Source organism: Meriones unguiculatus, chromosome 17 (assembly GCF_030254825.1).
Source record: "Meriones unguiculatus strain TT.TT164.6M chromosome 17, Bangor_MerUng_6.1, whole genome shotgun sequence".
Lineage (NCBI taxonomy): Eukaryota > Metazoa > Chordata > Mammalia > Rodentia > Muridae > Meriones > Meriones unguiculatus.
Window position 1 is genome coordinate 20,576,268 of NC_083364.1, and position 13,238 is coordinate 20,589,505.

General features: G+C 52.7%; 1 protein-coding gene across 1 annotated transcript; it reads right to left on the reverse strand.

Annotated features, from left to right (window-relative positions):
- Positions 1 to 2,760: 2,760 nt before the first annotated feature.
- Tnfsf14 (TNF superfamily member 14) lies at positions 2,761 to 6,888 on the reverse strand. The gene is made up of 4 exons (XM_021631841.2): positions 6,591 to 6,888; positions 5,698 to 5,734; positions 5,444 to 5,485; positions 2,761 to 4,202 (listed from the first exon to the last, which is right to left on the reverse strand). Exons 1-4 carry the CDS (start codon positions 6,801 to 6,803, stop codon positions 3,775 to 3,777), a joined length of 720 nt encoding a protein of 239 aa, XP_021487516.1. The 5' UTR covers positions 6,804 to 6,888; the 3' UTR covers positions 2,761 to 3,774.
- Positions 6,889 to 13,238: the final 6,350 nt, after the last annotated feature.

Sequence of the window (13,238 nt, forward strand, 5' to 3'; positions counted from 1 at the left end):
GGGACAGCTGTGGTGAGAGGCCCACCCAGTGCCCTCCTCCAAGAGGACAGTCACTACCCAGCCAGCTGCTCCCAATCTCCACTTTCTCAGTCCCTTTTCTCAGGCCTGCGGTAACATACCTTGACAAGAGCAACTCAAGAAAGGAAGGTTTATTCTGGCTCCTGGTTCAAGGGTGCGGTTCCACCACAGTGGGGAAGCCGCAGCAGCAGCAGCTGGAGGCAGCTAGGAACTTCGCGGTGGGAAGCAGTGACAATTGCCTCTGCAGGTCAGCTCACTCCACACAGGCCAGGGCCGCAGCCCAGGGGACAGCCTGCCATCCTCCACCCTCCCACATCCCTGTGCCCTTTCCTTTTCATAACTTGCTGAGTACAGTGAAGACTGCCTGCATGCGTGTCCCAGCCGCTATTCTGTCCTCGGGGAGACACCATGACCACAGCAACTCACAAAAGGAAGCATTTGATTGGGGGGCTTGCTCACAGTGTTGGGGGGTTAGTCGGCGATCATCGTGGGGTGGGGGAAGCAGACTGGCCTGGCGCGGGAGCGGTAGCTGAGAGCCACTTCCTGATCAGCAGGCAGAGGGAGAGAGAGGCACTGGGCTTGCTTTGGAACCCTCAACCTCTCCCCAGCCCAGTGACACACTTTCTCCAAGCAGGCCATGTGTCTTAGTCCTTTCCAAATAGTTCCGCTGACTAGGGCCCAAGCATTCAGACACGTGAGCCTGTGGGGGGTCATTCTCATTCAAACCATCAGTATGAGCAAGGGCCGTCCTCCGGAGAACTGTGGATTACTAGGAGCCAGACCCTTGAAGAAAACTGCCTCTCCCTCCTCCAGAAGCCACCAGTTGTCCGGCATCTCAGTTAGGGGTGGGGTCGTGAGCCTCTTCCCCTCCATGCTGCAAGATGGACCGGCCTCATCCAGCCCAGCAACCTCGGCTGCTGTGCGTTCATGAGTGCTGGGGTCCTGCGGTATCCAGAAGACAGTTTCTCTCTGATCCTGCCTGACCTCTGTCTCTTACAGTCTTTCTGCTCCCTCTTCCCTGATGGACCCTGAGCCTTGGGAGGGGCATGACACTGATTTCCCATTTGTGACTGAGCCTTCCTCAGTCTCTTGTGCTCTGCACTGTGACCTGTGGTGGATTTCAGCCTTAGCTGTTGTCTACTGCAGCAAGAAGCTTCTCTGACGAAGTCCGAGAGCTATATGAATCTGAATTTCAAGATCTTAGAGGGCAGCGCCACGCTGTGTCCTTTTAGCAGAATAATAGTAGTAGGCTCCCCCTTGGGGACAGTGAGAGCTCCGAAACATGGGTTCTTGGCTGGGGTCACAGCAGCAGCTGGAAGTTTTCTCCTGTGGAGAAAAGAGTTAGTGCCCTAAGACTCACACGCTACCCCACCGATGGGCACGTCCTGCTAGGCCAGTTGTTATTGCAGTTCATGGGGTTCACAGCAGGGTGAGACCACTTGACAGGCTCCTCTCAAGTCCAAACAAAGAGCAGCAAAGAGCAGTCCAGTGGCTTGCATCGGTTTAGAGCTCTCTTGAGTACCTCCAACCAACAATTTCGATGGAGGCACCCCACACCTAGAGCCAACGCACCACCCTCGGGGAGACACATATGCAGCCTAGCAACCACTGGATTTCCATAAAAAATAGCTGCTAAAGAGCTCGCTTTAGTCCAGTTTATATACGTGGGGAAACTGAAGCTCGGAGATGCCATGGCTAGATCTTGAAGTCACCTAGCTGGGAAGAGGCAGAGCAGGGATTTGAACTCTGAACATCAACTCCAGAGCTTAAGAACCATCAGATTTCTCTGCACCGACATCTCTCATTTGAACAGTGGTGTTTGACGGGAAGACCATAGAGCCATCCTATAACAGTGCTAACGCCATCTTTATTTCTGGGGTGTTGGTAAGAGGTAAGGTGGGGAGGATGGGGTCCCAAGGAGCAGTGGGTGGTGGAGCCCTAGGGGTGAAGAGGAAACACATTAGATAACCTTCTCAGAAACACAGAAGTAGGTCAGTAGCTTGGCTAGGGGCTTCCTGCCTCTGGGCTTTATCTGAAGCCACCAATGCCTACATCTCAAGGATCAGCCTCCCTGGGGTACCCTTGACCCCATCCTTCTCTGCCCTCTGGCTCTCCCCACCCTGCCCCCCTCCTCACACTTTTACTTTCTCTCTTAGCATCTTTCCCAGCTCCCTTCCTCTCCCACCTCCTCTCCCTCTATTCTCAAAGCTGAGAAAAATCTAGAATGATTTTCTTTTCTTAGGACGGAAACTGCCGGCTGCTGGTGGCTTTTTATAAATACACTGTCCCCCACACCTTGGTCTCATCAAAGCCTCGGAAATAGGCTGTGAATAAGCATAGAGGAAACTCCGATGGGGGCTGAGGCTGGGTATTTGAGGGCTTTTCCACCTTCCACCAGTGTTGCAGGGACAGGAAGTGGGGAGTCAGCCTGGACTGTCTGTGACTCCTGAGCAGAGGGAGGAGTCGTGTCCTCTCCGCTGTGGCCTCTGCACCTGGAAGGTGAGGGGTAACACGTTCTGCCCAGGGCTTAGTTTTCTCTATACAGATATTCAGCTGCGGTAACGCACAGCTGTAGCTCTAGATCCTGGGGAAACCGAGGCAGAAGGATTGCTCAAGACTCCTCCTCAAAAATATGAAATAAACAGTTCAAAGCCAGCCCGAGACCCTGTCTCCTCACAGACAGACAGACAAGCATAAAAAGACAAGTGATTAGAACATATAAAGTGCCTCTCAAATGGGATTATTTAATATTCTTTATTTAATTTATTCTGCAGGTGTCCTGCACGTGGGGTCCAGAGAACAGCCTCGGCTGCCATTTCAGCAGCTGTCTACCTGCTGTGAGGCAGACTCACCCTGAACCTGGAGTCCACTGATTCAGCTAGGCCGCCTGCCCTCCTCCCTCTCCTTCCCTGCTGATGGGACTGCAAATGCTCATCACCACATCTGTTGTCCTCACACGGTTTCTGTGGCCTCAAGGTCAGATCCTCAGGACTGCGCCATGAGCTCTGTACCCCCTGAGGCATAACCCAAGCCCTCTGCCCCCTTTGTGCCTTCCCACAGTCCCGTGAGCTCCGGGCATCCCACGGGCCTGGCATGGTCTGTTCTAACTGGGTTCTTCCCTCTTCATTTCTTCCTTCTTTCTGTCTTGCTTTTCCCTTTCTCTTCTGCATTCCCTCCTTCTTCCTTCTCTCCCTTCTTCCCTCACCATTCTGGAATGTCTGTCTCAGCCACACACTGGGCTCAGCAATGAGCTCCCATGAAGGTTGTCCCTGAAGGGTGTATGTGCTCAGGAGCCTTACGTTGGGCCTGTCCCGACCAAGGGAGTGTTGGTTGCTGGAGACCAACGCCACAGATGGGTGGGAGAGGCCGGCGTAGTGGCGAGTCCGGAGCCCCGTGTGCACCCAAGTGATAAAGGCCTTCCCGACACGCCGGGACAGAGACAAGCAGTTCTTGTCTCTGGCCCAGAACCCAGGAACCCCAAATCCCGGCGTCTGCATCAGAAGCATAAATACCCAGCTTTATTCTTTCCTCCTGAATATCAGGCAAACGGGCTGACGCGTGCTGGCCCCGGAGCTCCACACCGCAAGGCTCCAGCTCTCTGATTTGAAGATTGCCCAAAGCAGGTCAGCTGTCCTCCCGAGCACTGCGCGGCAGAGTTCGGGGCTGCGCGAAGCGGGGCTTGACCATCCCGGCTTGCTGGGTGTGCGGGTCAGTCCTGGAGAGGCCCCGTTACGCAATCCATCGTCACCGCAGCCCTCAGACCATGAATGCTCCGAAATAGGACCTGGTGCCATCGCGGGGTCTGACCAGGCGGCTCCCGGGCACGCGGACCACCACCTCCTCGCCCTCCTCCAGATGCACCACGCCGCCCAGGAAGCTGCTGTCCCACCACACGCGGGAGCTGTTGGCCCGGCTGCAGGGCGAGCGCCGGTTGACCAGCAGTTCTAGCTCCTTCGGGTAGCGGGACGTGCGCTTGTACAGCCCGTGGGTGATGGTGAAGCTGCTGGCCAGCCCCTGGGGGCAGCCCACGCCGCTCAGCTGCACCTTTGAGTACACGTAGTAGTAGCCAGCCTTCCTGGTCACCAGGGCGCCATCGTGATAGGTCAGGCCTCTCAGGAAGGCCAGGCCAAGCCGGGCCTCCCACAGCAGGGGTCCACCCACACCTATCAGGCTGTCGTTGGCTCCTGGGAGGGAGAGAGAGGGAGGGATGAAGAACTGGTGAGCTGGGATAGCGCCGCACCCACCTCTTCCGTGTGGCCTTATTTTGGTTCCCTCCCTGTTGTTTCACTGCCAGAGTAGGTCCGGGTCAACTCCGCCCATTATCGTCTTGCAGGTGGGAGAAACTGAGGCACAGAGGAGCAAAGCCACTTGAATAGCGAAGAGAAAAAGTCAAGAACTAAAGGTGGGGTTGGGACTTCGGGGGTGGGATGCTTGCCCAGCACCAGATAATTCAGGCAAGGAGGGGCACGCCCATCATCCGGTGACACGGTGAGTTCAAAGCCAGTGTAGGACACATGAGTCCCTGTCTCAAAAAGCTGTGTGTGTGTGTGTGTGTGTGTGTGTGTGTGTGTGGTCAGAAGTCAACACCAGGCAACTTCCTCAGTCTCAGTTTCTGTCCACCTTGTTTTAGAGGCCGAGTCTCTCACTGAAGGTGGAAGTCCCGTCTGCCGAGGCTGCTGGCCAGCCAGTCCTGGGCCTCTGTCTGCCTATCTCTGCCTCCATGACCATTATAGTAGTGTGTCTGGAATTCAGACTCACGGCCGTGTGGCTAGCACTTTGCACACGGAGGCACCTCCCTATCTCCCACATCATGTTTTAAATAGTTTTTGATTATAGCATATTTTACGCCTATTCTTTTTAATTTCTTATTGACAAATATAAAGCAAATTGTCTATGCCACAAGAAAACAGCACGGTGTATACAGCTGGGTGTGGGCGGTCCACACTTTAATTCCAGCACTCGGGAGACAGAGGCAGGCGGGTCTCTGTGAGTTCGAAGCCAACCTGGTCTATATAGGCTACACAGAGAGACCCTGTCTCCAAAAACAAAAGCGAATAAACACAGGTAGTATGTACAAGGTGTGGCAGGTCTGTGTCCCCAAGTCCCCTGAGGCCTCCTAGGGGTTCGTTGTGTGTCCCCATGACTCACGGGATGACTGCACAGCGCCTAGTGGTTGTACTCTGGGTCATTTGTCAGTAAACTCTGAATGAAAGAGACAGCAAGGTGGCTCAGACAGTGAAGGTACTTGGAGCCAAGCCTGGGACCTCAAGTCCGTGGAGGTCATGAGTTGGCAGGAAGTAAATGTAAAAAAGAAAATTAAAAACACACCAATGAATGCGTAAATGAGCGCTCTCACTTGTGAAGACCCTGGATCTCCCCGGGCACCCCGAGCCCACTCCGGGTGAAGCTTCAGGGGCCCCCTCACCTGTAAGATGTGCCGCTGGGTTGGGTTGGTGAGACTGCCGCTCTGAGGAAGAGAGAGTCAGAGGTTAGAGAGGTTAGAGATGTGTGTGTGTGTGTGTGTGTGTGTGTGTGTGACCGAGGCCAGCTGTAGGTGTCAGGCTCTGCCCCTTCCAGAATGACCCAGACTTCTGCTTCTCCAGCCCTGGGGGAGGGGCACACTGGTGGTGACCCAGCGTGCGGGGAGGGGCAGAGTGGGAACCACTCCACCAAGCTCACCTTGGATCAGCTTCTCCCAAGAGCTCGTGTCTCCATCCTGAAATACAGACGGTGCTTGGTGAGGACAGGTCACAGTCCAGGGTCACACGGGTACATGGTGATGGGACTGTCTGCCCATGGCCACAGACGCCACCCACGGACACGTGCGCAGGGTTACAAGTGCAGGCACACAGGTGTGCCCACCTAATTAGATCTGTTGTGCTTCTGGGATAGGCTCTCACGCAGCCCGGGCTGGCCTCAGAGTTGCTAAGTAGCCTAGGATGACCTTGAACTCCTGGAGCCTTCTGCCTCCCCTGCCCCAGGTGCTGGGATGATGAACTAGCTAACCAGGCTAAGTCTCCGAAATGCTGGAGATAAGAACTGTTCCTAAGGTTTGAGGATAGTTGAGGGACGGCGACAGGGCGCAGGACGTAAAAGCACTTATTGCTGGCTACCTGAGCACCTGGCTCCCTGAGTCCAATCCCGGAACCCACAGAAGGGAGACACAGAGGAGTGAGGCCCCAGAGGAGCCGGGCACACACTGTAGCACATGTGCACGCCACACACTAAATAAGTAAAGGTGATTTAAACACCTAAACAGACAACAAGGGCAAAGACCCCGGGAGCATGTTCTTTGCACAGGTGACCAGGTATGGCACGGACAGGCACGCCCATGGCTTATCTGAACAAAACAGAGAGCGAGCACTCGAGGGGGACACTGAGAATGAGCCAGGATGACCATGAAGCGGGTAATGGGAACCCTCTCCGCTCGCCATCACAGGTGAAGAGATTGGCTCCGAGGGAGAGGCTGACAGGAGAAGCCCTGCGACGCAGCTGGGCTCTCTGTCTGGCACACACAGCCACAAACAGGCAGACCCTGGAGAGGCCCCTTCCGTCCCCCAAACCCTCCTTACCGGCAGACGAGCTACCATGTCCCCAAGACGCTGGTGCAGTCTGAGTAGGAACCAGCCCTGGGCGCCCAGGCCAGCGCCCAGCAGCAGTATCAGGACCAGGCTAACCTGGGAGACGCCGCAGCGCCGTCTCCTGCGGTTCTGCCCCAGCCTCCTGAACGGGATGTCCGTCTGTCCATCCACCACAAACACTGAAGGCTGTACCACGCTCTCCATACCAGAGTCGCTAGGGCTCACAAGCCCAGGGACGGGGCTGGCAAGCCTGAGTTCCTCCCCTCCGGAGGAAACCACAATTGCCCAATGCTTGGGCTGTGCAAACTGCAAAAGGTTCCTTGGGCGCCTGGGGCTCACTTTAAAGCTGAACTCGGTGCCTCCCCTTTCCCCAAACGCCCTCCTCTTCTTCCTGTGCCCCCAGAAGGCCCAGCCCCCAGTTCACTCTCACTCACACCACCGCTGCTCACACTTTCCAGAAAATGTGACTCAGGTGGAGATGGACAGGGCAGCCCCTGCTCGCAGTGCTTGGTGGCTTTGTTCCCCTCAGAGGTGCTTTCTGTGGGTTCCACGCGAGCTTCCGACACCTGCAGACGCTGACGCGCACAAGCGTGCGTGCTTTAATCTGCTCATTTGGTTGCAGACTCTGTGCAGATGCAAGGCTCTGCATGCGTGCACGCAGGTGTAGGTGTTCTGGTATGTGCCTGTGTGTGCTGGCACATGCACACATGCAGTTCCCGATCGTGTGCAGGCCCATGTGCGTGCACACGTGCCACAGCGTGCATCATTCGTTAGCACATGCCCATTAACCTCAGGTGCGTCCACAGGTGTGTCCATCAGGGAGGGAGCTGGGTCAGTTTTCCAGATGCCACACCTTGTCCTCAAGTCCTCAGCCTTGTTGGATGGGACCCCACCCCCATCCAACACCCATCCAGTTTCTGGGCGCTCAGTGGTGCAATCAGAAGAGGCCCCAGCCCTCCTTCTCACCGTCAATGCCCACCCCCCCCCCCCCCGCTCTGTAGCGTTTGGTCTCGTGCAGGACTGGCATCGCTGTGACCAATGAACCCTAGTGCTCAGCCACACTGCTGATTCATGGCTTCCCTAAGCAGGGTTCCAGGGGTTCAGGTACTCTGAGACACCCAATCCTGCCCCCCCCAGCCCATCCTTCCACCTGCCTTAGGATCGAACTGTTCCAGAGGAAGCCTGAGTGTGTGAGGTGCTGAAGGGACCTGTGTTGTTGACATGAGCGTGGGCTTGTCAAGAACTCCAGGGTCCCTGGCGTGGAGGGAAATGATGAATCCTTCTGCCTGGTCCATGAGCGGATGTGGATGCTGTCACTGTGAGCACGAAGTGTCCGCATTCTCCCTCACAGAGCCCTTTCCTGTGGAGACAAGGAAACCTGCCTTCCCTACCCCTATTCGTGCATAAACCCCTCCTCCTTGATTACTGTATGCAATTAGCTGCCTCTTTCGGTGGGTCTTATTGTCTGTGCTGACAAGTGTCCATTTGCCCACAAGCTAGACTTCTTTTGGAAGAGGAAACTTCAATGGAAGAAATGTCCTCAACATATTGGCCTGTGGGAGAGCCCAGCTTATTGGAGGCTGTCCCTCCCCTACACTGGAATTCTTGGGTTCTACAAGAAAGCAGGCTGAGAAAGCCATAGGATGCAGCCCAGGAAACGGTGATCCTCCAAGGCCCCTGCATCAGCTCCTGCCTCCAGGTTTCTTTCCTTACTTCCCCCAGGACAGACTGTGACCTGAATGTGTAAGCTGAAATAAACCCTTTCTCTCTAAGCCGCTTTCCGTCATGGTGTTCTATCGCAGCAATAGAAATCCTAACCAAGACACAAACTGGTATCAGGAGTGGGGTAGGACGTGACACACCTGTCTTTGTTTTTGGGGAGGATTGTAGTGGCACTGAACTTTGGCCTGGAAAAACTGGTGCATGCGCAGAGCTCATTGGGCTGTTCCATGGGATCTCAGAGGATCAGAATGCTGAGAGCAGCGCAGATGATGGAGACCTGGCTTGTGAAGTTACAGGGGGAAGTTTGAGAGTCCCTTAAAGACCACCAAGGTTTCCTGGGTGTGGTGGTGCACACCTTTAGTCACAGCACTTGGGAGGCAGAGGCAGGTGGATTTCTGTGAGATCAAGGCCAGCCTGATCTACATAGTGAGTTCCAAGAGAACAAGAACTACAGAGAGACCCTATCTTTTTATTTTATTTTATTTTATTAATTCTTTATTAATTACACTTATTCACTTTGCATCCTCCCTGTGGTTCTTTCCCTTCTCCCATCCCAATGCCTCCCTTCCTCTTCCCTCTGCAGGCATGCCCCTCCCCAAGTCCACTGATAGGAGAGGTCTTCTTTTCCTTCCTTCTGATCCTAGTCAATTAGGGATAGATCCTATCTTAAACAAAGCAAAACCAAACAGGAGGAGGAGGAGGAATGAGGAGGAGGAGACTATCAGGGATGTTTGATATTTGAAGTAAGGTTCTGCTTAGCTAGTTCTGCAGAACTGGCTGTGACTAGTAAGAGACTGGCATCATCGAGGAATCTCCTGGGATGTGTTTCCTGAGAGTCAGCCCACGGATGCCGTGCTGCAGAAGTGACCAAGGTGGTGCGGGTTATGAAGGCATGAAGAGGTCATGGAGAGCAGCTAAGGCTCGGCACTGTGAGTGGCCAGGGGAAGGCCACTCAGATGCCAGCGCCATGGGATGATCAGCAAAACACAGCAGCAACCTCGGAGCGAAGCCAGCAGCAGCTAAGACACGAGCTATGAGCTCTGCAGAGGGCAGAGCTGGAGAAGTGGGTCAAGACTTTTGGAGAAAGTGTGTGAACCCCAGAGGTCGGGAACTGAGTTCTTCACACAGCTGGAGTTTGGTTTTCATCTCTTCAGGTTGTTGACTGCGCCCCGCTTCTTTTCCTCTTGAAATAAGGAAGTGTTTAGCTTGTTTTCGGTTTTGCAGGAGCCCACAAAAAGAAAGACAAAAATCTTTAAAGATTTGAGATTTAAAAAGAGGCTTTGGAGTTTGAAAGCAACTAAATTTTAAATTTGTAAGGCTGTGAGACTTTAAAAATTTGCAAGATATTTTTATATCGTGATGTTGATATTAACGCGAGATCTTGGGGATAAACAAGAAAGGAAAGGTTGTGGCTTACCAGTGATGTGTTTGCGTGTCAAGCTGATGAGGAGTCAATGGTGCTGGGTGGTTTTATGCCCTCTTGGCACAAGCTAAGGTCACCTGACAGGAGGGAGCCTCCCCTGAGAAAACGCCTCCACAAGATCGGACTTCGGGCAAGCCTGTAGGGTATCTTCTTAATTAGTGATGGATATGGAAGGTCCTACCCCCACCCCACTGGGGATGGGGTCACCCCTGGGCTGGTGGTCCTGGTTCTGTAAGGAAGAGCAAGCTGTGGGGAGCAAGCCAGTAAGCAGCACTCATCTATGGCCTCTGCATCAGCGCCTGCCTCCAGGGTCCTGCTTGGTTTGAATTCCTGTCCTGACTTTCTTCAAGTGATGAACTGTGACCTGGATATGCAAGCAAAATAAACTCTTTTTCTCTCCGAGTTGCTTTTGGCCATTGTGTGATAATAGAAACCCTAACTAAGACAGGGAGGAAGAACTAAGACAGGCTCCCGGTTAGTGAGAAGTGTCTGTCATGGTGGGAAAGTCAAGGCAGGAGCGTGAGCTGGCTGGTCACGCCAAGTCCGCAGTGAAGCGGCAGACCAACAAAGCTGGTGTTGGCCTCACTTCCTCCTTTTCATTCAGCCCAGCCCACAGGGTGGCTCCACCCACAGTCAGGACTGCCCTTCTCCCTCAGTTAACCCTCTAGATAATCAGTGATGGAGATGATTAGAGAACTGTCTCCACGGCGATTGTGAGATGTGAGGACGCCAGGCAGGTTCAGAGGAGACTGGGGAAGTTCGAGGACAGGGGGCTCAGTGAAGGGGCAGCAAGCTGTTGGTGAGGAAGGAGGTGAGACTGACGTGAGGGAGAACTGAGAGGTGAGCCTCGGAAATGGGGGTGGGCCTCGGGTGGCCAGTTGCTAAAGGCAGGTCCAGGGGAGGAAGGCAGACTCTCTGTGCAGGACAGAACGACAACCTTGGAGCTTCTTGGGTGGGTGGCTTTTCCTAGGGAGACATTTTAGAAAACGGTGATGGGGGCGGGGGACAACAAAGACATAGTCGCACCCGAGTATAGCTTGGAGTTTGTATGAGTGACTTATGGAAGCACTTGGTTCCTTACAGGAATCTAAGTGACTCAAAGACGTATGCATAGTGACTGATAGGGGCCGCCCACCTCGACTTCTTCCCTGTTCCACTCGTAGGCAGCTGCAGCCAAGAGTTTCTGATCCCCCAGTAACTCATTGTGTGTGTGTGTGTGAGAGAGAGAGAGAGACAGAGAGAGACACACAGAGGGAGATTGTGCATGCCTGTGTTAGAGTATCAGTGAGCATGTGGGGGGGTATGTCTGAGTGTGTGTGTGAGTGTGTGTGTGTGTGTGTGTGAGTGTGTGTGTGAGTGTGTGTGTGAGTGTGTGTGTGAGTGTGTGTGAGTGTGTGTGTGAGTGTGTGTGTGAGTGTGTGTGAGTGTGTGTGTAAGTGTGTGTGTGAGTGTGTGAGTGTGTGTGTGAGTGTGTGTGTGTGTGTGAGTGTGTGTGTGAGTGTGTGTGAGTGTGTGTGTGAGTGTGTGTGTGAGTGTGTGTGTGAGTGTGTGTGTGTGAGTGTCTGTGTGAGTGTGTGAGTGTGTGTGTGAGTGTGTGTGTGAGTGTGTGTGTGAGTGTGTGTGTGTGTGAGTGTGTGTGTGAGTGTGTGTGTGAGTGTGTGTGTGTGTGTGAGTGTGTGTGTGTGAGAGTGTGTGTGTGAGTGTGTGTGTGAGTGTGTGTGTGAGTGTGTGTGTGTGTGAGTGTGTGTGTGAGTGTGTGTGTGAGTGTGTGTGTGTGTGTGTGAGTGTGTGTGTGAGTGTGTGTGTGTGAGTGTGTGTGTGAGTGTGTGTGTGAGTGTGTGTGTGAGTGTGTGTGTGTGTCTGTGTGAGTGTCTGTGTGAGTGTGTGTGTGTGTGAGTGTGTGTGTGTGTGTGTGAGTGTGTGTGTGAGTGTGTGTGAGTGTCTGGGAAAGTGTGTGCATGTCTCTGTGTTACAGGATGTGAATATTAGTGGGCATGTAGGTTGTGAGAATACGTGTGCTGTGTCCTGTGAGTGTGTACGTGTGAGAGTGTATATATGTCCCTGTGTTAGAGGAAGTGTAGCTATCGGTGTGCATTTATTTGTGTGTGTGTGCATGTGTGCTATGTCTGTGTGTGTGTGTGTACGTGGAAACAATAGAGGACCACTTTGACTGTCTTCCTCAAGAGATTTCCACAAAATTTGTTTTCAGATTTATTTTTACTCTTTGTGAGTGCATGACTGTGTGTGCGGTACTTGCAGAGGGCAAAAGAGGGCATCATTTCCACTTGTGATGGACTTGGAGCGACCCATGACCCTCCTTTCTTGGCCACTTGGAGCAAAATTTGGATCCTCTGCAACAGCACTGTGAATTTTGAACTGTGAACTAATGAACCTATCTCCAGCCTCCTCCATGGAGCTTTTTAGCCTCTTCCTACATCTCTCCATCCTCCTCCTTCCATCTCTCCATCCTTCTTCCATCTCTCCATCCTCCTTCCATTTCTCCATCCTCCTCTTTCCATCTCTCCATCCTCCTCTTTTCATCTCTCCATCCTCCTCCTTCCATCTCTCCATCTTCCCTCTTTACATCTTTCCATCCTTTCTATCTCTCCATCCTCCTCCTTACATTTCTCTATTCTCCTCCATAATCTCTTCTTTGTCTTAACATCTCTATGGGCTCCTCCTTCCATCTTTCCATACTCCTTACACCTCTCCATCCTGTTTTTTTTTGTTTGTTTGTTTTGTTTTTGTTTTGTTTTTGTTTTTTGTTTTGTTTTTTTGTTTTTTTTTGGTTGTTGTTGTTTGAGACAGATTCTCTGTGATGCTTGATCTTGGTTGAGAAATCCAACTAATACATTTGCTTACCAAACTTGCCAGTACAGCAGGCTACATAAACCAATTCACTAGCGTCTACATTTATCTATTTACTTATTTCTGAATGTGTTTTTGTTGCTCTGGGAAAATAAAGAAAGATATACACCTTTTCCGTCTTTGTAGCTATTGGCTTCAAATCTTCGGATACATGTTTCTTTTAAAACACTCATGGAGGCCAGGACAGTGGTGAGTGACCACAGGCAGCAGGTTGGGGGCTGGGGGTGAGGTTTCAGGGACCAAGGGATGTGGAGATATAAGCCAAGGTGCAAAGACTTTCAGGAGTTTAGTGGTATAGGAAAGGGTAGATTGGGGTGGGTGGGAGGTCGTGACAGAGGAGGAAATACGGGACAGACACATAACACTAAAGATAGCTGAAACAGTCACATGGAAATCTATGTACCACTGTACACCTGTCATATCCATGTGTGTGTGCATGTTACCCTATAAAGAGTGGGGTAACTTTGATCCCCTTGGGTATCACTGGCTTACCAAAAGAGCTCAGTACCAGGAATGGGTTACTGCTTATGGGCTGTTGGCTGGTGAGATCCTGTAGACCCTCAGACATTACAGACTGGTGCCAATGCCTTTGGTTAACCTCAGAACATGATGGTAAAATTCCACAT